General features: G+C 51.3%; 1 protein-coding gene across 4 annotated transcripts in view; it reads left to right on the top strand.

Annotated features, from left to right (window-relative positions):
- NHSL3 (NHS like 3) overlaps window positions 1–24,114 on the top strand; it is a 61,469-nt gene extending 37,355 nt beyond the window's left edge. For 3 of the 4 annotated variants that reach the window (XM_063311710.1, XM_063311712.1, XM_063311713.1), the window contains exons 2-7: window positions 5,767–5,925; window positions 9,403–9,455; window positions 14,376–14,493; window positions 15,431–15,547; window positions 17,462–20,566; window positions 21,549–24,114. In XM_063311710.1, coding sequence (XP_063167780.1) covers window positions 5,767–5,925; window positions 9,403–9,455; window positions 14,376–14,493; window positions 15,431–15,547; window positions 17,462–20,566; window positions 21,549–21,571 — 3,575 coding nt within the window. In that variant the 3' untranslated portion in view covers window positions 21,572–24,114. Of the gene's footprint in view, window positions 1–5,766; window positions 5,926–9,402; window positions 9,456–14,375; window positions 14,494–15,430; window positions 15,548–17,461; window positions 20,573–21,548 lie in introns of all 4 variants that reach the window. The other variant, XM_063311711.1, reaches the window with a different exon arrangement.
- Window positions 24,115–25,646: the final 1,532 nt, after the last annotated feature.

The following is a 25,646-nucleotide window of genomic DNA, read 5'->3' as shown; positions in this document are numbered from 1 at the left end:
TCCAGAAAATGGAAGACATGGGTCCCTAAAAGAAACGTAATTAATTTTTTTAATGGTGGAGGTTATTGGATGTTGCATTGCACATGATTGTAGCATTGTTGTCATAATAGTTTTTCAGTATTTCATTAATCGATTGTAACTAAATATATTCTGTGGTTTAAAAAAAAAAAGCTAGAAATCACTGTTAAGCTCTAAAGGGAATTTAAATATCAGGAACAATAGCAGAGTATAAATCATAAGATCGTAAACTATAATTATACACTGCCATACATTCTATTCATGCTACTAGAAGTCTCTCCAGATTTAAAAAATCTTATAAAATGGAAATACTAATATTTATGTAAAGAGAAACCCAAATTTTGGAGGTGATATAAATCCATATATGAAATTGTAATCTGGAAATGGTTTCCAAATTCAGTTAAATTCTGCATCAGATTTACTTTTAAGGTATGAAGTTATTTCAGACATCCAAGCATGCAGAGCCCCTGCAGTCAGCTCAGTCCCCTTAATAAGTTGTTTCAGCATTCAGTGCTACATCATGCTTAAAGAAGTCAAGGTTAATTGTATGGTTTTCCATTCAGTAATTAGTTGAGTACAGCTTCATGCATTTATGTATTGAAAAAAGAAGTAGTGGCAAAGAAGAAGAAAATTGCCATGTTTGTTAACTGCCCCAATCATGCACCTCCAAGGTGGTATGCAACTAAGTAAAAGCAAAATAAATACAACATAACCCCCTCCCCAGACTACATAAAACAAGCAGATAGACAGATGACCCCCCCACCCCCAGCATTCAAGTAGAAGTGAATGCCTGGTGAAGTAAGATCAAACAATCTGGAATAGGAGAAGTGAGAATATGGTGTCCGTTGGGCAGCTGGGGGAAGCGTAAGATCCAAGTCCCATGAATCTCACAAGGAATGAGCCTTGGAAGGTCTTCCCAAAATGATAGGTGGATGGGCAGAGTGGACTTTTCAAGGCAGTGCCAGATAGAACTTGGTGCTGCACCTAACTGGAACGCTGAATTGGGCCTGGAAGCTGAGAGGAACCCAGTGCATTGACTCCAAAATCAGCCAGAGAGGGGCTGGTCCAGCCAGAGGACTTCTGGACCAGTTGAATATCTGGGTCGTCCCCAAAAGTTGCCCATGTAGGGTGTGTTGCAGTAGTTCAAGTGTGTGGTGATCAAGAGGTGAGTTACTTTAAAGGGGAAGGGTGCAACCCAGGTCCTAGAATTAGAAGAGAGATTCCCCATGTGGGAAAAAGGGGGAACTTCCCACTGTTGCTCTCTAAGAACTTGTAGTCGGAGATTGTACAAAACTTAAATCTTTTGCTATCTGATTACAAGCAGTCTTTAATGGATTGATGCACTGGCTAAGCTCCCACTGCCCAGCCCTATGCCTTTTATAGGTGTTGGACCACAAGGCCATCATTCCAGACCACTGGGGCCCCCACCTGGGTTTTGTGCAGAGCGTGAAGTGCGTATTGCAACATTGCAACGCAAAACACCTGACGTACTGTATGTACTTGCATCCAAGCAGGACATAAGCACAAAGGGCTGGGGTTGAGTCATCACATTGCGATGCATGTTTCGTCCTTTTCAGGTCATTGTGGTTTGTACCAGGTGCCTGTGGATGATGTGAATTGTAGTCCAACCCATCTGAAGGGCTCTAGGCTGGCGGAGGCTAAACTAGACGTTACAGTGTTAAATGCTGGACCCTAAATACTGCTAAATCCTGTCTTCTGCAGCAGATGTGGCTCCCTCTGATTGTGTTGACTTCCAGAGACAGAAGGAGGGAGTCGGGAGTGGATGGGTGGGGGAGGCTTGCTTGCTTGCTCTGCTTGGCTTCTGGCTTGTCCTGAGAATAAGGATGAATGAGCAAGAGATGCTTAGAAAGGAGGCTCCATCAATACTGATTTTGTAAAGGCGGGACCAGATTGTGCAGAGGGAGGAGGAAAGCGGTAGAACAAAGTGAGTGCCGAATCAGCACTTTCAGGCTGCAGGGAGATGACCTTTGTCAAATAGCTGCTCTTTGGTCACTCCTGGGGTTCAGTCAGGCAGGACTGTCCTGATCTTCTGAGGGCAGATAGTTTTCATGCTTATTATAGCTTTAAACACTTCTTGTTGGGGGCTGTGATCTCATTCTACTTGCCTTCTTGGGAAAAAGTACACAAACACGTGCAGTCCAAGAAGTACATGATTTGGGGAGGCTGAGTTTCTGTGCTTCAAAATTGAGGCTCTTGTCCTCAAGACTCCTAAGTTGCCTCAATTGCTAGTCTTGCATGTGTTTGCAAGATCGTGAGCAGGGCAGTAGAGCTGCTCAGGGCTGGCTTTGTGTTCAGAAGCACTCTACCTTACTAAGGGGCCAGATGCTGAACACTTGCTTCGATGTCCAGGCGCCCCTTGGCAGACTTACCCCCGTGGGAAGAACCGAGATTCAAACCTTGGCGTCTCCAGTTGAATAGGATTTTGGAGAACCGGATTAAGAGGCTTTATTCCGCTAGGATGGGGGACAGAGCAGGTGACTCTGACAAAGTGGATCAGCAGTTAGTCTGAGTCACTGATTGGCTTTGGACCTTAAAGCAGACTTCTCCAGTCTGCTTCTTTTGTGTCCCCCAGAATTCCCAGAACTTCTTTGCAAAGCCACGATTGGTTGTGCCCAAGATGGTCCCAGCTTTGTCCACTTTCCACGGAGCAGCCGACAGACAGGTTTAAGCTCCCCCCTTGTCATCAACCTCAGGGATGTTTGTCTACCTGGTACCTGGAATTTGGCAAAATCTCACACCACACAAGGAGATCAATTGTCTAAGCGCTCCTAAAAGATCAGGTTAAAAAGGCAGGTTGTGCTTTTAAATAAACAGCCTAAACAGCCATTAAGAGCTAGGTGGGTGGCAGGACGGTCTGATAATTCCTTGGGGTGGGGGTGGGGTTGGCTTACCTCCATGCCACAGTGTGAAAAAGTGATTTTCTTAGGCTTCAAGACAGTCCATTGTTTTACACAGTGACTCCCCTTCAGCTCTTTTTCCATTTTTAGCTGGTTTTCTAGTCTTTGTTTCAAAACCTTGAGCAGGGGAGCCAGATTTACACAAAGATAGGGCGACACACCTAAATTCTCAATATAAAATGGACCAATCAGTCTTGCGTAGATGATGGGTGATCCGCAGGTCTGGTTTTTGGCTTCCCTCCCTTGCCCCTGTGTTTTTTTTTTCGATTGTATCAAAGTGAGCAATAGGAACTATGCATGCATAAGTGCCATTAACATTATAGTATAGTATCAAATTCCGGTTTTTTGAAAGGAAAAGGTCTAGAAAATGATAAAGAGAAGCACTCCCAGAAAGGGGATAGATGGTCGAAACAATGCTTGCTGCCCTTTTATGAAAAAAAAGCTAATTCAGATCTTGATAAACAACGTGCATCAACCACCTCCTGCTGCCGATCAGATATAGATTCTAGTGTTATGTAATGACTTATCTAGCCACGCCCGTCTTTCCTGCAGCAAGCTGTCTTTACTAAAAAAACGGGGAATGGGGAGGCCTGCTGTTTCCTGCGTTGCATAGTGTCAGCAGTTGATCACTGGTTTATTTTTAGAGGCGCCTCCAGTTGTGCAGTCGGTAGATCAGCCGTAGTCCTGGCTTTGCTAAGCCGTCTATTTATAGGCCCAGATCATCCCAGAGGAAATGGCTTAAATAAACAATGCATATGGGTTGGGTAGTCATTGGCCTCTGCTGGGCCAAAATCAGTGGGGTGCCTTTTGACACAGTCACCTTGCCATGAAGCTAGAAGCTTGTTTGTCCACACTGCTGGCACCAGTGGGAGAGCTATGCTGGGTGCTCCAAGTTTGGGTTCATCCCACCTGTCAGCCAACTCAGTTAAAGATTTAGCGTCCGCATTCTCACGGTGCCCTAAATTAGGCTAAGTTTTAACACTGGTTTTTCGTAGCTCGGCATGTTGTGTGAAGCTTGCCCATTTGATTAGGTTAGGATTTAATGTACTGCCTAAATCTGGAGGATAGGTTATTTCAGTAACCAGTTTAAGTATGTTGTGTGAATCCAACCACCTCAATCTTGGGCATTCCCAGGTAAAACTCCTAAACGAAACCGGGCGTGGGTGGTGAGGAAGTGTCAGGCCAATGACCAGTGCTCATTGGAGCAAATTGCTTCTGTTTTAAAATAAAGCCATGCAAATAAAACTGATCCAGTTTTGCTCAGACCCTTCTTCTGCCCCCCCCCCCACTTTTCCCCCCGTTCCGTTTTGGGAGTGGTCAGGTTCTGTGAGTGAGAGATAAATCAATAATAAAAGGAGAAGAGTGTGGCCCTTTAAGTGGATTGCCAGGTTGGCGTGTGCCAGGTGCCGCAGTAGTTCTGGTATCAGTCATGTGACGCTGCCCTGGGCGCTTTCACTTCTTCATTGCACAGACTTTAAAAAAAGCACAGGCTTCAAATGGGAACGGCCTGAGCCTGTAGCTGGCGGGGGGCGTGGGGGGGGGGGGGAGAGGAGACAGCATCTGTGTCCACCCGGAGGCTTTTAAAGAGATGCAGAGGATTGTCCCGGTTTCTGGACTTGTTCTCCTAAAGGAGAAGGGCTGGTCAGGAGACCTCTGCTTGGCTGAGCTGGACACTGGCTTCTTGTTACACGGTTGGACTCTCGGGATATTCCTAGAGCAGTGTTTCCCAACCTCTAAGATGTGTGGACTTCAGCTCCCAGAATTCCCCAGTCAGGGGAATTCTGAGAGTTGAAGTCCACACAAGTTGACTGGAGAATTCTGGGAGTCGAAGTCCACACATCTTAACATTGCCAAGGTTGAGAAACACTGTCCTAGATGGACAGGAACAAACCACAATAAATCCATTAAAACCAAATGCAACTGGGTTAAGGGGCCTGAGACTCAGTCTTGTGCAGCAGAAGCCTTGCTGGATTTAACTGAAATTATTTCCTGGGGGCTCGTAAAGCTTGGGCTGCCTAATTGAATGCTGCTCTACGTGCCTTGCATTCGAGGAAGGTTAGTGTGATCCACAGGTCTGAAAAAGGCCTGTCACGAGAGGTGCATTCACAAGCACTAAAGTACAAGCATTAACGGAAGTTAAGCCCCAAAGCTAAGAGCTGGCGGTTGTTGATTACTGTGACCTGGTGATAGTATAAAGTTTAGGACGGCCTTTATCAACCATTATAGAGATCAGCCCTGCCCAGCTGTATCTCTAGAGGTGTTGCAACATAATAATGGCACTTAGTGGAGTCCACCCCATCTGGAAGACACCAGCTTCTGGAGAACTGTTGTCCCACAGTTAATAACATTGCGTTTCCCTTGCCCTGTCAGCGATTGCTGCTGCTGTTAGTCTGCAAAAGGGAAGCTAAGCTGAAGAGAAAACACCCCATCCTTCTCTCCAGGATGATGTGCTGCATCAGCAGTGACTAACCGCATGGGTGATGCTCCCTGTGTGAAAGCAAAGAGGCTGTTCCCTAGAGAGTTTCACCAGCCTAAAGGAGTGTTTTAGTGGGGCGAGATCTGGCCCGGCAGCTGAGCAGGGCCTTGCATGCTGGAGCCCTTGGGGTTCAGGGCCCGGCCTCATCTGCCGAAAACTGGGCAGTGCTTGGTGGGAAGGACCCTCCCTTCTGACACCCTGCAGAGCTGCTGCCCAACCAGATCAGGAAGAGGTCTGGGCTGTGGAGCTTCCTCTGCCTTCTGTGTGTTCCTGTGCGAATCGAGTTGAGGGGGGAGCGACCCTCCTTTTGCCTGCTCAGTCTGAGGACTCTTCCCCCACCCTCTGTGTTCCCAGGCGCTGCTGCCAAGGCGGAGAACGAGAAGCGGCTGAGTGTCCAGTACAAGGCGGTGGGAGAGCAGCCGGACAATGTGTTCTTCCCCAGCACCCGCCCCCCATATCTGGAGGCACTCCACATCCAGGCCCAGGCGGGACTCAAGTCCTTGCAGAACCAAGGTAGCGCTGGCTGGGTTGGTGGCCAGGAGGCGGGGGAGGCCTGGGTGGGCTTTGGCTCTGGAGCTGCTTGTTGGTCCCGGAGCGCTCGCTCAACGCAACGTTACAGGTTTCCTCGCTCAGCATCACATCTCAAGGCAAAGAGCTGGGGGTGGCTTTGCCCCTGGCACCGCCCAACCGCTCCCAGCCTGATGCCCTCTGGATGTGCGATGGGATGGAAAGTCCTGGAATTCCCATCCTGGATGGCGTGAGATTGAGAAATCTGTGCTAAAAACTCAGCAGCTGTCTGTGCATCCGTATTTGAATTTAAGTATGTAGGACATAGGATCGTAGAATCCCAGGAGGAATGATTTAGATGGCCCTTAGAGGTCATCTGGTTGAATCCAGTTCCGTGCAGGGATCCGTTAAGCCACCCCAACAAGCGGGCCTGCGGCAGTCGGGGAGCCCCGCCCTGTTCCCAACGGCCCCAGTCAGGAAATTCCTCTTAACATCCAGCCGGAATCTCCTTCCTTTTAGTTCAGTCCTTGGTAAGCCTGAAGGGGGATCGGAACGGCAGTTTCCTTTGCGGTTTAGAAGGTGCTTTAAATCCAGTGAGATTCTGGCAGTGTCGCTCTGCCGAGCTCACACCAGAGAATTCTAACATCCCACGCATTTCCGCATTCTCATGTGGAATCTTGGAATATCTCATGTTAAGAATGCCAGAATCCCGCCAAATTAGGCAGTCTCGGGAGAATTTGGCTGTTTATTAAAAAGCTGCCTAGCATGATAATTTGGGAGTCTGAACATGCTACCCAGGAGTGTCGTGGGAAATGTGCTGCCAACTCTTGGCTCCACAGTTCAAAAGGTTCACTGATCTCTTGGGATAAAACTCATGGGATTCGTAAAAACAATGCCTTTTTTACAACGCAGTGTGCAAGTTTGACAAGTTTGACGTGAAGCTAAGGCAGGGGTCCCTTTTTTTAGGCTTCCCCCAAATAAATGCATATGAAATGAAACCAAGCACATTATTTGTAACCTTTTATCTTGGCCTCTAAACTGTGGGGAGGGGTTCCTTTCTGATTTGTGAAGGGGTCTTTCCATGTTGGTAACAGAAGTGTTTCAGAGCTTTGGTGTTTGGTCACCAGGAGTCTGGTCAGAGTCTTGCAGAGGAAAGTGCTGCTGCCGCCGCTGCTGCTGCTGCTCACAGTCGGCAAGGTTGTGGCTGAGGGACACTGGAAAACGGCCCGCCCTTGTACGTCTCCCAAGACCGGTCATTTTCTTTGCACGGACCAGTATTGGGCCACGGTCTCCTCTTTGGGAGTCAAATGGTCCAAGGGCTAAATTAGGCCATGCAATTTGGTGCAGTTTGGGTAATGATGGAGGATATGACATCACAAAAAGGAAATTCTTCCCTGACATGTGCCTCTCGGTCAAAGGCGGTTGGTTCTGCCTTCCCTCATAGATTCCTTCAAGAGTTTTCAGCGGCTTTCAACGCCGTATCCTTCTGGACCAGCTCCAGGGGTTGGGAATTGGGGGCACCAAATTGCAGTGGCTCTCTTCCTTCCTTCAAGGCCAGTTCCAGTCAGGGTTGATGTGGAGAGAGAGAGAGGTCACTCTCTAGGCCCACGCTTTGTGGGATGTCACAGGGACAGATGCTCTCTCCCCTCTTGTTCAACATCAACATGAAACTGCTGGGTGAGGTCATCCACCAGTTTGGCCTCCAAGAATCATCAGTACCGGATGCTGCTCATTACATCTTTCACACCCGGGCCAGCCAAGCTGGAGGGCTGTGCGGGCTTGGATGGGGAGAAACTGACCCCGACTCAGTCCTCACGACCAAGTGGTTCTGGTTGTTGGGGCACCTAGGTCCAGGTGCCTCTTTGCTCCTGGATGGGGTTGCACTTCCCCATTCAGGAGTGGTGCACAAAGAACAGGTGGTAGCTGTATCCAAGAGGGCCTTTGCACAGATCCATTTGATCCAGCAGTTGTGCCCCTTCCTGGATTGGGTGGCCCTCCTGACAGTCACTCAAGCCCTTGTCACCTCATGGCTTGACTACTGCAGGGTGGTCTACAAGGGGCTGTCCTTGAAGACCATGTAAAAGCTGCAACTGGTCCAGAATCCAGATGCATGAGCAGGGGTGGGTCTGCCTTTGCGTGCCCATGGCATCCCTGCTTCATGAGTGCACTGGTTGCCAGTGTGCTTCTGAGAGGGATTCAGGGTGCTGGTTATCACCTATAAAGCCCTACATGGTATTCAGTAGAGCCTGGTTACTTGAGGGACCACCTGTTCCCTATTGGTTTCTGTCCAGCCAGTATGACAGGGTTGGCATGCTCCAGTTCCCCTCAGTCAACGGTGTCATTGTTCGGTACCCAGGAAGCATGCCTCCTCTGCCGTGGCCCCGGTGTCTGGGATGAGGGTCTCCCTGAGATCTGGATGGCCCCCACCCCGATGGCATTCTGGAAAGCCTTCAAGACCTGGCTGTTCTCCCAGGCCTTGGGGTAGGGTGGATGGACCCCACTTTCTTAGAGGTGTTCCTCATATTTTGTATATTTGATGTGAATTGTCCGGATTGCCATTCTGTTAATTCCTGTTTCTAATTTCACTTACTGTATTTTTTATTATCTTCTGCATTTTATTCTTACATTGTGAGCTGCCCAAACTTGCTTTGGAGTTGAGTGATGCCAAAATGGAATATATAAATGCTTTTGAGCTGATTTTGTTGTCGGAGGGAGCAGAGGTGGCTTCTCCTGGTGGTGTTTTCTCTGCCCCTTTTCCTTCCTGGCTGCCCCCTCTCCCCAATCGGAGAAAACAGGGGGAAGAGGCTGTTCCCCTGGAGTTTAATTGAAGTGGGAGAAGCCCGTTGAGGGCTGCAGACCCCTGAGAGGGGATTGTAGAGTGGAAGATGGGACAGACCTACCCTTGTAACTAAGGAAAGGCAAGAACTTCACCCGTGAGAATTTACCTGAGATTCTCTTCTCTTTTGAAATAACATTCAAAACACAAATTCTCCTTCATCCAGCTAAATGAGAGCCGATGGAAAGAAATGGATGATCCACTTCCTTCACAACACTGTTTTTTAGATTTAGACTGGGGATGCCCAGTCCTGTGAGTGTTGTGTGCAAACACACACACACACACGCACAGACATTTGCTTTAGATGAAACATTTATCTGGTGGTGGTTCCGCCCTCCACAGAGATCAAGCCACATTTCCGAAGTGAGCAGAAGCCTCTGCGGCTGCGCAGAACGAACAGATGGGCCGGTGGCAGGGCCGCAGCAGAGCCCGGTGCTGGTGGGCCTGGCTCTTCAAAGGGCAGGTGGCTTCCGGCACCCTCATGCTCCCCCACAGTGCAGCTTCTGGCCACCAATGGCCAGGGGCTTCCAGCTCACGGGAGCTTCTGGTGTTGCAGTTTCTGCAGTCGGACTCCCTGGATCAGGGTTTGGGGGCCTCCAGACCTTCCCGAGCTGATAGCCGGCTGTGTCTCTTCTGTTGCGTTTCAGAGAAGCAGAAGACCAGAAGGATCTGGGACCACAGCGAGACCAGCAGTGTCCAGGTAAGCTGTCTTGGATCCCCACCTCGCCTCTCTGCACTGGGCGCACCTGTACAGCAGCTGTTCCCCTCCTGGGCCCTCCCAGATTTGCTGGACTACAACTCCCATCTTTCCAGGGTGCCGCTATTCTTTGGATGTAGAATGTCATGCAAACATGGCAACTGGCCCTGGGATTGGGAAGACAGTTGGAGAGATTTTGTCTGCCCCGTTGATGTCAGCCTTGCCTGGCAGGGCGGGAGGAGGCCTGGCTGATGAGGGACGAGGAGGCAGGGGCCTGTTGGCTTAGGGGAGGCTCTCTCCCACCGGTGTGCTGTGCTTAGACTTTGGAGGGGGCTTGGTGGCTCTTCTTCCCCCTGCTGTGTCTCTGCGAGTGTTTATCTTGGCTTTAGCCGGCTGCACTTTGCCCCTCGCTGGCCTCTCCGTGGCCTCCCTTTGCTGCTTAACCTTACCAATGCCTCCCTTTCCCAGAGGTTGGCTGCTCCCATGCTCTGCCAGGTGCGTCTTTTCGGAATGAGTTAAAACTCCAAGAATTCTTAAATTTGCTTAGTTTATCTACTTTTTTCCTTTATTAACTTGCACACAAAACTCTAAGTAACAATACAATGGAGATCTTAATGCTAAGTAATAGGCCCAAGACCGAAACCTTTACTGCAGTGATTCTCAACTTGGCCACTTTAAGATGTGTGGACTTCAACTCCCAGAATTCCCCAGCCAGCAAGGGCAAACAGCACCATCAGTCATGAAGCAATCAGCAGTGGGTTTTTCCCCCTATTGTTATATTCAATTCCTGACGAAAAAGCCAAATAATCTTACGCTCAGTAACATCGACATCCTAAATTGTAATTAATATTGATGTAATACTTCTTCCTCATTTCTTTATCCTCAATAGTCTAAGTTATCTAAACAATAGAGTGTTAATAATCTTCAATTAATATTATATGAATATCACTGTATCAAAACAATATAATATATTGAGATTTACAACAACATAAAAGAAAAGCGGCGGGGAGAAACCCTCCCAAAATCCGGGGACTTCCGGGTGAGGAATGGCGAGCTAGCATGTCTCTGAATGAGTGGAGATACAACCATGGCTAAAACTGAAGGACTGGCAAGTAGACCGGTCCCACAGAACCTCTCTGGATGAGAGAACAGGACATTGTCCACTTGTGCTCTGGATGGCTGCTGCTCATGAGGAGACCACAGGATAGCAGTTTCCCACAGGCTTGAGTGCTGGGAGATTACAGGAAGCCTTCACGCTCTCAACTTCCACAGAGCCTTTTAAAGAACACTGGGTTTGCTAACCTCACTTTCTAATCACTTTCAGAAATTACCTATTTAACTATCAAGGCTAGTAGATCTTCAGAATTACCTGGTGCGTTTACCTTCATTCCAGAATAAAGGAAAAATTAACTATAAGCTTAAGAATTTAAAGAATTTGAAATAAATTGCAAAAAGCTAAGTAAGATTTTAATTCAAGAACATTATAAATGAATTAAAGGACCAGATTAATTTGGAACATTAGGACTTTTGCTATAATATTTTGGAATTAATTATATAAATAAACAGCTTCATGTGAACTAAATTGTCTACCTTAAGTCATAACAAATTTGAGACATTATGATTTCAGAAATTGGACACTAGAGGGGACTAAAGATACTAGGCATAAAAGGAAAAGGAAAAATAAAGAGAGAGAGACAGGCTTGCCTTCTGTTTTTGGTCAGTACTGGGACAAAATGACAGAAAATGGCTTGACGTTAGAAATACTCCAGGAAATATTTGAAGAATAGGGACAGAAACTAGCAGCTATAATGTCAGCAATGGTGTCTGCTTCTGTGGATAGATTATGTCCAAAAAGATGTTAAAGAAGAAATGACAGATGTGAAAGAATACCTTGGAAGATCCACAGGATAAAGAGCTGAAACAAACCTCAACTGATGCAGAAATATTAGAATATAAAGAAATGGTTGAAACGCTGGAAAATTTAAAAAATTGTGGATTGTAAGGCAGAAATGACAATTGATGGAAATACAAATGATAAGCCAAAAGAATGACCTGGATAATCTCCTTAATGGATTTACAAAAGAGGTTTGCTAAAGCCTTGAAGAAGCCTTTGAGATGGGGAAAAAAAAAATTGGAGAGATCAAATCCTACAACAACATCTGAATGAATTAAAGACCAAGATTGCTAGAAGCAAAAGGAAGGAGTACAAAGTTGGTTTGTTTGACCAAGGTTAAAATAAGACATGCTCTGGGAACCCTTTATGGACTTTTTGCTGACACCAGGACTGAAATGTTAATGATTCATGGATAAGGGGTGGTTATGGGAAGAAGAGATAATCTGCATGTAACCTTACAGGGGGTGAAGAGTTACTAAGTTTGTTTGTACTTGTGATGAAGATCAGAAGTCACTTCTTTAAATATTCCTTTTCTCTTTTCCTTATTTTTTCCTCCTCTTCCTTTTTTACTTTTCTCTTGCACTTTCTATGTTTATTTTTCTTTTCCTTTCTAAGTTTAGTTTGTATTGTCTCTTATGTTTTTTAAACATTTTCAATAAAAATTATTAAACATGAATCCCCGAGTCAGGTGCATGGAGGAAAGAAGGAATGGTTGCTTTCCAGAGCAGGGGCACCCACAAAGGAGTCAAAAAAGTCAAGATGGCAGCATGACTGTATGGTCAAAGCCCTATTCCCTTTTTACGGGCATTGCATGTAAGGGGTAGGCTTGGATTGTGCAGTTGGGACTGCCATCTTGGCATTCCTGACGCACACCAACACTCCCCGTAGTTGCCCCTGTCCAGGTTTAGGGTTTAGGGAAGAACCTGTGTGCCAGAAACCATAAAGTTGAAAAATCATCATCATCATCATCATCATCTTTTAAATATATAATTCAGGGTGGTGAACATACCTGGTACTTCTGCCTCCTTTGTTCCCCACAACAGCAACCCTGTGAGGTGGGTTGGGCTGAGAGAGAGGGACTGGCCCAAGGGCACCCAGCCAGCTTTCGTGCCTAAGGCGGGACTAGAACTCTTCTTCCACGCCTGATTGGCTCTTGGGCTGAGAGAGGGGGACTGGCCCAAGGGCACCCAGCCGGCTTTCGTGCCTAAGGCGGGACTAGAACTCTTCTTCCACGCCTGATTGGCTCTTGGGCTGAGAGAGGGGGACTGGCCCAAGGTCGCCCAGCCGGCTTTCCTGCCCAAGGCGGGACTAGAACTCTCCTTCCACGCCTGATTGGCTCTTGGGACTAGAACTCCCAGCCTCTTGGCTTCTAGGCCAGCACTTTCGCCCCTACCCCAAACTGGCTCTCATTAAAAATTTACATTTTAAATTTTAAAAAGACATCTTGATTCATCAGAAAATTGAACCAGGACGAAAGCTGGGTACTCAGAACCCCTCCGAGGGGTATTATATCCAAAGTGTAACTGAGCCAATTTCCTGTCGCCACAGCCTGGGCTATCTGAACCCTGCAACTTGCCTGCAGCGTAACAAGCGGAGCAAACGCGCGTCATCTTCGTTGTAACGCTCGCTATTTTTTGTAACGTTCTTCTGCTTCTGATCATGCCTGGAAGATTCTCTTTCCAGCGTGTCGTGGTGGAGGAGGCGTTGGAATAGGATGGGTGCCCCTGGGCCGGTGACTCCCTCAGCCCAGCCTACCTCGCAGGGGGGAGCCTGCAGACACGGCTCCTGCATCTGCTGCCTTGAGCTCTTGGGGGGGGGGGAACATAAGAGAACCTGAACCGCTGCACTGACTCCCCCCCCCCCCAGCCCTTTCCAGCGCAGGAGTCGGTTCTGGCAGCATTGCCTGTAGGCTCAGAACCCAGAGGACTCAGAATGAGAGTTGAGCCCCTTTGCTGAACGTTGTGTGGAAAACAGCCGTCTTTAATTGCACAGAACTGCAGTTCGGATGTTGCCCTGGTTGTACCCACCAAATGCTGGCTGAGTGGGAGTCGGGTACAGTAGCCTTCGGGTCATCCACACGTCCTCCATGCTGCTTTATCCTTAGTCTAAACCAGGATGGCCTGATCCTTTTGCTCTCTGAAGAGTCAAGGGAAGGTGTTTTCTAAGCTTACTATCTGGCATGAAGTGGGGGGCGTCTGCCTAACCGGAGAGGGTGCGCGTGCCCCCAGGGACTGCCCACTCCCCTTCTGGATAGGCGTGACGGGCTTTTCCGCCGCTGCTGATTCTTCCCGTTGCTCTTGCGTCTCAGTGCGAGAAGGCGTGGCTTGAGTTGAGAGACCCAGCAACTGTCTTGACAAATACGCAAAACCAAGGCAGTCTAATGGACCTTGTGGCGCTGTTTTCATGGCCCTTGGGCCCGAAGAATTGGTGCCCTGGAAAGCAGGACATCAGAAGCCTGCAGGCTTGTTTTCCTATAGCACCAGCAGCAAGATTGTGGCAGCCAGGTAGCGCCACCTAGTGGGCAAGTGGAATGTTTCTGCTGGCCACAGGAACTTGCTTCCTTGTGTAATTCTTTATCTTAGGAAGGCAGGAAAGGGAAACAGCTGGCTGGCAAATTTTGTCCGCAGTCCTGTCCGGCTTTTCTGTTGGAAAGATTCTTGCACTGCGCGGTGAGCACCTGTGTGTGGCAGATCTGCCATAGTGCCCCCCTGGGCCTTCGGAAAGTTTCAGTGGTGGAGGACAAGCCTTAGGACACGCTCATGGGATCTCTACCATTTCAGCTTCCAATTGACAGAAGACATTTTAATATATAGATTTACTGTATATCAATGTTACTTCAACTTTTTGATCAGTTTCAGAGTGCTTGTAAACCTTTATTTACAGCTTGATTTTAAAATGTTTTTCTGGCTTCTTTCTTGGATTATATTTGTATATGTAATACATTTTTTAAAAAAAACCCTTACAGGACTTTTCGCTCTTATAGGGGTTTTTACACTGCCTACTTTTTTGTCTTCCCTTTGGACATGCAGTCTTCCCAATCCACCGAGGGTGATGACGTTTCCATCCGAAGCCAAGCCTCCTCGTGCACCACAGAGAATGCCACTGAAGATGCCCTGTCTGTCCGCTCCGAGATGATCCAGAGGAAAGGTACCCACCAGTGGGAGCATCCTGGAGGGGGTAGAACAGCCAGGGCTGTTTCCTGCCTCAAAGGGGTCAGATGCAGTTTGCGCCCTGAAGGAACGGGAGGGCTGGGCAGAAAGCGAAACTGCAGCCTTCTCAGCGTCCAGCCTCTTGGATCTTGCAGCCTCCATCCTGCAGTAGGACTCAGACTGGCTGGAAGGGGTCCAGGGAAGGGCAGCAGGGAAGTGGAAGCTGTCCTACAAGGGGGGATTGAAGGAATTGGTGTGTTCAGCCCTGAGAAGACTTTCTCGTAGAAGAAGGCCAAGAGCTGTATTTCTCTGTGGTCCACACCACAGAGGATAACGTGAATAACGGTCTCAGGGTGAAAGGCAGATTCCTTGGGAAAGAAAGATTGGAGGAGGAGTTCAGCCGTGGGACCATCAGCCCAGAGAGCTGGCGGGCTCCCTTTCGGTGGGAGGTTCAGCAGGGGCTAGGCGGCCTCTGATCCGGGGTGCTTCCATCTGGTTCCTGCACTGAGCAAGGGATGGGGCTCCCTCCCAGCCCCACCATTCCGTGGCTCTGGAGAAATCTCAGTTCAAGGGGGCGCTGTGCCCATGCCCCGGTGCATGTGGCTGGAGATAAGCTGAGCAGGGCACCATTTTGCCTCCTCTGGGGACTTCAGAGGCCTCGAGGCTGGCACAAGATCCCTTACAGGAGGGAACAGTCTGAATTCTTGGGCCCCCTTTGCCTCACGTTTTGTAAGCTTTGCATTTTAGTTTCAAGAAAAGTAAGTGTGTTGAGGTGGCGCCTTAGCACATCTATTTAGTTTGGTATGTTTGCAAAAACACTGTTGGAAAACAAATTGCCAGTCAGTGCTTACGTTCTGCTGCTAAATTTTGGGTGACCGCTTTCCTTCCCTTCTGCTGTCCTCACTCCGTTTGCCCTCCCTCTTGGCCACTTCCAGGCTCCACCTTCCGGCCGCATGATTCCTTTCCCAAATCCTCCGGGAAGGGAGAAAAGAGGCGGAGGGAGCGGAGGACGACAGTTCTGGGGCTGCCCCAACATGTGCAGAAGGAGCTGGGTAAGCTGCTGGCCGGGCGTGAACCAGAGGTGGGTGGGCCAGGGGGGAAACCTGCATCTGGGTTGTTTGATGGCAGCGAAATCCAACTGCCTTTCTGCCTGTGCACAGCTGGATCCCAGCTAGGTAAGTGGCGGGTGGCTGGTGAGCATTTGGAGAAGGAGCGCACAGGTGCGTTCAGTGAAACAGTCGATGCTGTGGTAAGGCAGAAGATGAAATAGGCCCCCCTTTATTATTTAGATTTTTTTTATCCCTCCTTTATTGTTTTTATATCTCTGTCTCTATCTCTAGGCAGGGAACATACATAATACTCCTTCCTCCTCCTATTTTCCCACAACAACCCTGTGAAGTGGGTTGGGCTGAGAGAGAGGGACCGGCCCAAGGGCACCCAGCCAGCTTTTTGCCTAAGGCAGGACTAGAACTCATCATCTTCTGGTTTCCAGCCTGGTGCCTTCACCACTAGGCCAAAGTGGCTCTCGATTTAAGTCAATCCATGTATATAAAACACTTGCTTGGCTAAGGCATGGGGGAAGCATCGGCCCCTCGAAAGGATCGGCCCCCTTCAGTCCCAGATGGAGACCTTTGACCTCCTGAGCCCATTCCTACAGGCAGCAGTGATTGCAGTACAGACTCCTTTTAGCACTTTGACCGGTGTTATTTTTCGAGAGGAGAAACGGCTTTAATCGGTCACTCACTGAGTTTGTGGCTCAGGAATTTGTTCGGGGGAGTTCACCTAATGCCAGACAGGACGCCCCCGAAGCTGAGTTGGGTTTCGTTGGCCAGGGCCTGTCTCTGTGCTGCTCCTTGGCTTCAGTAGATGCTTGCCATTTTTGCTGGCTTTTAAGGTGTGCAGCGTTTACTTATTGATCGTTATAGTGACCCTCTTCGTGTAGATTTTGCTTTAAGCTTCATTAGCTTGGAAGACGTCCTGCTACAATGCAGAATATAAATTCCTAAATTAAAGCAAAAAAACAATGATCTAAACTTACCCTAGAATGGAAAATTCTGGACTTGTTCTCTTGTGGAACGGCATTTGAGTTGAGCTGCAGCAGTTTTTTTACTCCAGATTTTTTTTAGGCAACCTTAAAGCTCGTAGAACATAAACCCCATTGTCTAGGGTTTTTTTTCCTCTTTAGCTTTCCAGTGAGATGCCTCTTGTTTGATCCTTTCCTGCACCCATTGAGGGTTTGGACCAGATCGTTTCCCAGGGCCTGTCAGGGAATGGGATGGCAATGCACTGTGATGCCATTCCTGTCTCCTGTTTGGTCGACCAAGAGGGGAAGGTTGGCTGCATGGCCAGAACAGCCACCTGTTGGTTGGCTTCGCCCAGAATGCTCGGCTCGACTGAAATGGGGCTGAGTAGTTTGTGGTTCAGCTTATGGTGGGAATCCAGCCCTTGTCTAAGCATATTATACGAACTAGACCATTATTTATGCCATAATCTGATTTACTTGGGAATAACATAACCAAACACAGCCATTGTATGTAGTGTATTGTGTGAACGAGACAATTCATTGGCCTGGTTTCCTGGGCACTGAGGATATGTTCCTCCTCGCATTAAGTTGGCGCACTCCTGGGAGGATGGGGATGCTCCTGAGATTGCAAGTGGTTGCAATATTTCCCTTTGGGCTCAATTGTGCGCAACCAGGGCTGGATTTACACATTGCACTGAGCCATAAACATGCCTTACAACTATTCTGGCTGGGTTCATGCAACACGCTAAGCCAATTCCAGCCATGATATTTTGAAGGATGTGTGGCACCAGCTTATAAATTGAGTGAGAAGATGGAAAGGGACCAGCGGAGCATTTCCGGGATGTCAGGGTGCTGGGTTCCCAGCCCTGGCCCCAAACCATTTCCTTCTTCAGTTCTGTCTTGGCTTGTTGACCTTAATGCCTGTTTTTCTTTATGCCTGCAGGCCTGAGCAACAGGTGCGACTCCAAGAAACGCCCCGGCAGCATTGCTGTTAGAGCCAGCCCGGCCCTGCAGCCCCTGGCGAATGGGAATCAGCTGCCTGGCCCTGCCATCCAGATCCCCACCGTCGATGGGAAGCCTCTGCCTGCCGCCGTCCCCGAGGGGGGTGCCCGCATCTCCCTCCAGGCTCTTGAGGCTCACGCCTCCGAGGCTGCCCTCCAGCAGCACATCAACCGTGTCTACTACGATGACTCGGTGCTGGGCCACAGGACGGTGGCCAAACTGTCCCCGGTGGCCAGGCCCAAGTCCTTGGCTGTTCCCTGGATGACCACCCAGCCCAGCTCCCCTGAGCTCCTGAGCCCAGTCATGTCCATCTCGCCACAGGGCACCTACCTGTCGAAGATTATTCCGAACGCCATTTTGCCACCCATGGTGGATGTCATTGCTCTGTCCCACAACCGGGTGCGCACCCTCAGCCGTTGCAGCCTGGCGACTGCGAGCCCAGCGCTCTCGGTGCGCTCCACGGGCCACTTCCCCGCTGCCCCCCGCAGCCGCGAGCACTCCTCCTCCAGCGACAACTGGAGCCATTCCCAGTCCACAGAGACCATCGTCTCCAACGCATCCACCATCTCCTCCCACGGGGGCCCTGGTGGCCAGAAGGACGAGGCTGAGCTGAGCAGCGCTGGCCCCCCTGCAGGCAGGCCTGACCCCGACTGGCTCACCTTCGTCAACACCGCCAGCCCCACCCAGGCCAGGGTCAAGGCCACCCCCTCCTCCCCCAGCCTCCTGGGGGTGCGGCCGTTGGGGAGCAGCGGCCGAGCCTCACCCACTTATAGCACCGGCAGCGTGGCAGAGGGCTCGGATGATGCAAGTGTGCGCAGTGACCGGTCCTCGACCCGTAGCGTCTCGCTCAGGAAAATGAAGGTGGCCCCCCTGCCTCCCCGGAGGACTTATTCCTTGCACCAGAAGGCTCAGCAGCTGGAAGCCGAAGGGGCACCCCGAGGAATGGGGCTGCCTCCCAAGCCAGAGCGGAGGCCCCCCCGGGAAGGTGCCGAGCACCCCAGCCTGGCCAACGAGGATGACGTCTTTCCCCCCACCTCCCTGAGTGGGACTGGCAGCCTTCAGTCCGACAGCCCGGCCTGCTCTCCAGACATCTCTCACCGGATCCCAGTGACTGTCAGCAAACTGCAGGAGGCTGAAGGGGGCCGGGGCAGTGAGGCCCAGGAGCCCGGTTCTCCCGACCGCTTTGGCCGCACCATGTCTCCCTCGAGTGGGTATTCGAGCCAGAGCGGCACCCCCACCCTCCACACCAAAGGCCTCCTTGCCCACGCCGCCTCGCCCGGGAAGAAGAGGCCCCAGCCAAAGAAGCCGGAGCGCGGCTGCTCTCTGCAGTCCCCGGGACCCTCCCTCTCCTCCTCCTCCCTGACGTCCCTGTCCTCCTCGGCCTCCGACCCCGCACCTCCTGAAGGGGCAGTCCTGCCTGCTGCCGGCCCCCTCCCCGGCTCCTCTCCGGCCACCCTGCGTCACGTAGATCACTTCATCATCCCTCCCCACCCGAAGGTCCCAGCGCCCTTCTCCCCACCACCCACCGAGCCAAAGACCAAGGAAGCAGCCAAGGTCCCACTGCTTCCCAGCAGCCAAGCCCCGAAGCAGCCGAGCCCTCTCGCCAAGAAGGGGTCACCCCCACCATCCCCGCCGCCAGCCTACCACCCCCCTCCGCCCCCTACGAAGAAGGCCGAGCAGAGTCCCGTGGACCCTGGTGCTGCGCCAGTTCCTTCCGAGACTGGGCTGGGGGCTTCCGCAGACCCCCTGTGGCTCCCTCCACCCCCACCCCCCGCAGACGAGCCTGATCTCTCCATGGCCGACTTTCCTCCGCCGGACGAGGCCTGTTTCCCACCGCCTCCCCCGCTCTTGCAGACTGAGTCTGCGGAAATCCCCTCTGCAGAGGCAGGTGCTCCCGAAGCACCCCCAGGCCCCCAAAGAGCAGCCCCTGCAGGGCAGGAAAGCGGAGCGCCCGCCTCCTCGCTTTCCTTCTCCAGAAAGGTGTCTGCGAAGATCCTGCAGCAGGGAGTTCCGGGCCGGGCACCTCCGCCAGTCCCAGTCACAGAGCCGTGTCCACCTCCCGTTTCTCCAAAGAGGGAGCCATCCAGCTCTCAGCTCGGCCCCAGAAACCCCTCGGTGGCCTCAGTGACGGCTGCGCCCCCGCCTTCCAGCCTCCCCACCCAGATCAAGAAGCCATCCAACGGCTCCCATCCCGACCTCAAGAAGGAACCTGCTGCTCGCAGCAAGGGCAACTCGATGCCCAAGGAGGATGCCAGTCTGCCCATTGTTACGCCATCCCTGCTGCAGATGGTTCGCCTGCGCTCCGTTGACGTGGACGCTCACGGTCCTGCAGTTGGTCTGGCTGGGACTGAGTCCCCCGCGGAGCCCAACAGGCCGAACGTGGCCGCAGACGGGAAGATGGGATCCTCCGCCCCCCAGAAGCCCCTCCGCAAGTCCCTGTCCCTGAGGGGGGGCCAGCCTGCCTTGAAAGAAGCGGTGAACCCCCTGCACGAGGCTGTGCGCTTGAAGGCCTCCACCTTGTCTTCCAGGGAGGCAGCAAGTCTTGGAATGGCTGAGAGGAGGACCGGGAACCGGGCGGTGCTGCCGGGTACCCCTGCCGTCGAGATGAACAACGGCCCGGTGTCCCCCCTCCGCAAATCCCCCGCTTCCACTGCCAGCTTCATCTTTGCCAAGAGCCCCAAGAAGCTGGTCGTCGAGACGGCGGCCTCTTCGGAGGCCCAGGCTGGCCTGCAGAAGAGTCTAGTGGCCGAATTGATGACTATCTCCAGCCAGCGATCCACAGCAGCCCCAGGGCTCCATCTGCAGGGCCCGGCCAAGGCCTCCCAGCCCCAGAAGGTCCCCCCTCCCGTCGCCAAGAAGCCTTCTCTTGGGCTGGGGCACTGGCAGTCCCCCCAGGGCCCAAAGTCCACCGGAGCCAAGGGTCCGGTGGTCGGGGAGAGGACTAGGAACGTGGGGATTGCAAGCCAGGCCCTTCCCGTGGAGCCCCGTGATGACGTCAGACCCCCAGCTGGGCCTGAAGACTGGCTGCAGAGCCCCACAGCACAAGGTGAGCGTGGTGGGAAGCCCTTGATCCCGGTGCAGCCACAGCATGTTTCAGGGGAGCCGCAGAGGGTGGGGCAGGAATTCCAAGGAAGTGGGAAGGAGGCCTTTTCCTGGGGTTTGCAGTGGTGGGGATTTCTGTTTTTTAAGTTAGCTTCAGGGCTTACACTGCAGTTTTCCTGCCAACTTTGAGCAACCTGCTCCTGGGGTTTGGGAGCTGGTGGCTGAACAAGTGGTATTTATGACCGGTCCTCAGAGTTCTGACCATTTCAGCATCCTGCAGTCACATGATTGTGATACGCAACCTTCCCTGCCAGCTTCCCACAAGCAAAGTGAATGGGGGAAGCTGGCAGGAAGTCAAGTTGTGACAGTAACTGGTGACTGCAGGAAGCAGCACAGTCACATGACTGCTTTATGACTGCATTGCTTAGTGATGGAAATTCTGCTCCCAATTATTGTCATTAAGCGAGGACTACCTATTTAAGGGAAAACTTCCTGATGATAAGATCCGTACAACAGTGTAACAATCTGCCTATGAAGGTGGGGGCTCTCCATCTCAAGACACCCGCCTCTCAGGGGTGGTTTAATTGGAGGCTGGACTAGATGATCCTTGGATGATTCTCGGATTGGTCTGCAGATGTGCTGAATTGAGAGGAGCCTAAAGCACCTTGCAATTACCACCAAATTCAAATCAGCTCACAACTGATATTCCACACACCAACACGTCATCCTGCAAACGTCATTTTGTCTGGGACGTCCTCCCTCTGCCCTGGTGCCCACGGTGTGGGTTTGCTCGTTGGCCACTAATTGCCAGGCTTGGGCCCATTTTACGTATGTGAGATGGGAGGCTATATAAATCAAATAAATCAACAACAGCAACAGTAGCAAAAGTTGGGAGAGAGGCAGGCTTGGCACAAAGCTCTTGAACTCTGCTGCAAAATCTCATGCTGCTTCTGGGAAATTGAAGTAACTTGGCTCTCTCGTTGCAGACGTAAAAGAGGAGGTGGCGTGAAGGATGACCCTGCGGTACACGTGCCTGTAAGATACAGGGATTTAAAAACAAAAATATTCTCAGGGACCTCATTAGGGCCAGAAGAGGAGCTTTGATCCAGTGACACCGAAGAAAACAACACAGCCTTAGTCTCTCATGGCCTTGATATTTATGCAACAGTGGTATTGGTTTGGATTTCTTCAGCGATATGGCTCTCTCTTCCACCTGGAGACGAAGGAGCACATCGCCTTTCCACAATTCCATCTCCCCTGGACTAGAACCTTGCACCATCAGTCCTGCTTGGCTTGGTGGTGTTCAACCCCCTCCCCCCTTTTTTTGGCGTGAGGAAACAGCTTAAGGAAGCGTAAGATGAAGACAACTTAATCCTGCCCGGTATCTGCAGGGAAGACGGTCAAAGCTGAAGCAGCTTGTCGCAGTTTCCCCCCCACAAGATGCCTTTTTTTTTAATTGGTTGCATTGTCTGTTGCTGCTCTGTGTGTATTGGGCTGGGGGGAGAAAATGGCCTGTGCTTGCACACCTGGAGTTGCGTGGCATGGAAGCACTTTCTCAGATAGCAGCAGGACATGATGGGGACGGCCACTGCAGAAGAGTCCTGCTCAGCCTTCTTGAACGGTGCTGGGCCCAGGCTCCAAAGGGTGGATGGAAGAGGCCCCGTCGGGCAGCCTTGCTCTTAATCCCCAGCGTCAGCCGGGCTTCTGCGGGCAGATGGTGGCTGTCAGAAATGGCTGATGCTGGGTGGAGGGTGCTGGTAGGGAATACCCCCCCCCCGCATGCACCTGCTAAAGCACAAATGGCAGCATGGACGATGGTGGTTGTGGGCAGATGGCGCAGCCACGGAGACAGAGTTTTTCCAGTCTGTCTGCGCTGCCCGTTTTGGACGCTGTTCCCATTGCCTTGCCTGGGCCGTGAGTGTGGTCTTGTCGCAGCGCCTCGTGGGGGTGGGAGAACCTCTGCGCTGCCTTGCAGTGGTTGTGGGGGCAGCTTACAAAACATTGTTGAGGCTTGGCAAGTGGAGGCAACAATCTAGAACGTAGCTCTTCACTGCCAAAAAAAAGAGAGCAAAACACTGAATTTTGCACCAAAACATTCCAGTCTCCTGTCATGAGGACAAAGGATCCACTGGAAAATTGGGTGGGTGGGGTCTCTTCAAGTTGGCCTTTCCTTCTCTCCCACCCACCAAGAAATCCAAGTGATAACGTCACCTGGGCGCTTGCACTTGTATTTTATTTGTGGTGAATTTGCCCATGCCTTGCTGATGGGCACAGTGAGATGCAGGGTGATGGGATCTGATTTAGGTGCCCTTCTGTGGGGTGGCTGGGAGTGGGAGTGTTGAGCAGCTCATGCTAGAAGCCCTGGGTGCTCTGGGTCCCAAAACCCGCTCAGATCAAAGCAGGTTGAAGGGAAAGCCTTCGTGCAGAAACACTCTGCGGGGTGAACTGGGGTCTCCTGATACTGCCAGGAGTGTCTGCAGCGTTCTTGCCAAAAGGACAGAAAGGAGCAAGGGGGTCTTCCCCCCCACTCCTGGCATGGCTAGCAGTGGCTCACCGACTGTCTCCGCTGGGACTGGCCTGCACAGAGGTCTCTGTGGCACCAAGAATGGGGCAAGGGCAGCCTCTGCCATCCCGGGGGCCCTCCAGCTGCCAGATCAGTTGCAAGGCCCACGGTCTTGGCTGATAGCCGTACTGGCTGGGGATGACGGAGGTTAGGGCTGTTACAGGCAGTCCAGTCTGGGCAGATGTGGCTGGGGACCAGAAGGGTGGTTCTGTGGCCTCCTGCTAGAAGGGCAAGAAAAGAGCTGGGCGCAGTTAGCTCTTCAGACTAATGATTAACTGTGTTCATAGTTGACAGGGTGGGCTGAGAGGGTAGCCGGTGGTGCTGACTCGGCCCCAGAGGGGAGTTTGCTCGTGGGGAGCCTCTGCAGAAGGAAACCGCTGCCTCCTCGTGCCCCTCCCTCCTGGGGTCCTTCCCAAAGAACCACGTGTGCCTGAGGTGGCAAATGTCCCCCCGGGCCCTCGGCTGCTGGGCACCACCCCGGGAGGCTTGCCACCATCCTCACAGGGGTCAGGGTTTTAATTTCGTGACGGAGACCCAGCTCGGCATTGCTAGTGCAAAGCTGGGGCTTCGTTCTTCAGCTGGCACACGAAGAGCAGGGGCATCGGGGCGATGGGGAAGAAAACAATTGGGATGGTGGTCGCAGCACCATCTTGACTTTGGCCGCTCTCGTGGAGAGCCAGCAGGGTGGAACGTCACGGTTGCAATCAAGACCAAAAAGTTTCGTCTGTTTTTGTCTCTCCCCCAACCTACCAATCAACGCTGCACCCCCCCACCCCCGGTTTGCTTTTGTTTTCTGTTCTTGGGCAGCAGCAGTGGCTGGTGTCTACACTTTGAAAAACCCTGGGGTGGGTCCTTTGATTTGATTTCCACCATGGTGGAGAAAGGGAAGGGTTGCTTTTTTCAAAAGAAAAAAAGATGGTCAATTCTGTTTTAAACAAGATTAATGTGCATTTGTAAAATGTATGATTAAAAGCTTGCTTGCTGACTCTCTTACTTATTGCCTGTGGTATGACAAGAGGTGGGGCATGTTGGGTCCCCCGAATGGGGGAAAAGGAGGACCAGATTCCAAGGGCCGGGGGGAGAGCAGCAGCGCCAGGCTGCAAGGCCGTCATGGGGGGGAGGGGTCAAAAAAGTCAAGATGGTGAGTACCACGGCACAAAGCTCTGCCCATTTTAAAATCCTTTGTATGTGCAACATGTGTAAAAAGGGGCAGGGCTACAGTTGTGTGGTTGGGACTTTCTGGACAGTCCCCAAGGCTGCTGGGTGAAATTCCTCCTCCCAGCTGGGGAAATGGGCTCAAGCAGCACCTCGGGTTGGTTGTAGAATCCTGATGACAATTTGAGGAAAAGTAGATCGGATGCAGCCCCTTGGACAGGCCCAGCGAGTTTGCTTCCAGCCGCTTTGAGGGGGGGCAAGTGGGGACACTGGATAGAAGCTTGTAGCTCTTTGGGTGCAATTGTTCTTTTTAATAGGGAGGCGAAATGGGTGCCTTAAAAGTTTCACAGAGGTTTCAGATACCCATTTTGCTTCTTAGAAACCCCACAAAATGGAAAAAATTGGCCAAGTTTTGGAGGGTTTGATTTTAAAGGGGAATGGATGCTGGAAAAGAGCGCTTTTGCCCCCCTCCCCCCCCCCAAACCTTTGCCTCAACCTGATCTGGAGGCCCCAAGTGAGCCCTGGGCTATTTCTTTTTTAAAGGCATGACAATTCTGAAATAATTTACATTGGGGGTTAGGGTAAAGGTAAAGGTTTCCCTTGACGTAAAGTCCAGTCGAATCCGACTCTAGGGGGCGCTGCTCATCTCCGTTTCTAAGCCTTGGAGCCGGCGTTGTCATAGACACTTCCGGGTCATGTGGCCAGCATGACTCGGAACGCCGTTACCTTCCCACCGAAGCGGTACCTATTGATCTACTCACGTTTGCATGTTTTCGAACTGCTAGGTGAGCAGGAGCTGGGATTAACAACGGGAGCTCACCCCGCCGCGCGGTTTCGAACCGCCGACCTTCCAATCAACAGCTCAGCGGTTTAACCCGCAGCGCCACCGCATCCCATCATTGGGGGTTAAATGGCACATATTCCGGACAATCGTGCTGTTTTGACGCTATAAGAGATTGGCTTCTCCACTGAACACAAAATGGCAAAACCTCTATTGCGGATTACATCAACTTCTGTACGGATGGAAGAAATGTCGGGGTGAGATGCCTGACTGATGCCAAGTGCAGCTCGTAGACTTAACGGCAACTGTTTTTAAGCATTTCCACCTCTACTCTTCCATTAATGTACTTGCCTTAATAAATTGATGCATTAACAAATGCAGAATTTAGGTCCTTAAAACTGGAAGACCCTGAGTTCTAGTCTCACCTTAGGCATGAAGCCAGCCAGGTGACCTTGGGCTAGTCCCTCTTGGCTGTATGAAGGTGGCGGCAATGACAGACCGCTTCCAAAATCTTGCCAAGAAAACTGCGGGCGGTCCGAGCAGTCAACATTGACTAGAAGGAATGAAAGCGAAAGCACCTGGGTC

The sequence above is a fragment of the Candoia aspera genome, chromosome 10 (assembly GCF_035149785.1).
Source record: "Candoia aspera isolate rCanAsp1 chromosome 10, rCanAsp1.hap2, whole genome shotgun sequence".
In the NCBI taxonomy this organism is placed as follows: Eukaryota; Metazoa; Chordata; class Lepidosauria; order Squamata; family Boidae; genus Candoia; species Candoia aspera.
Note: the sequence above shows the minus strand (reverse complement) of the source record. Positions and strands in the feature narration are given on the sequence as shown.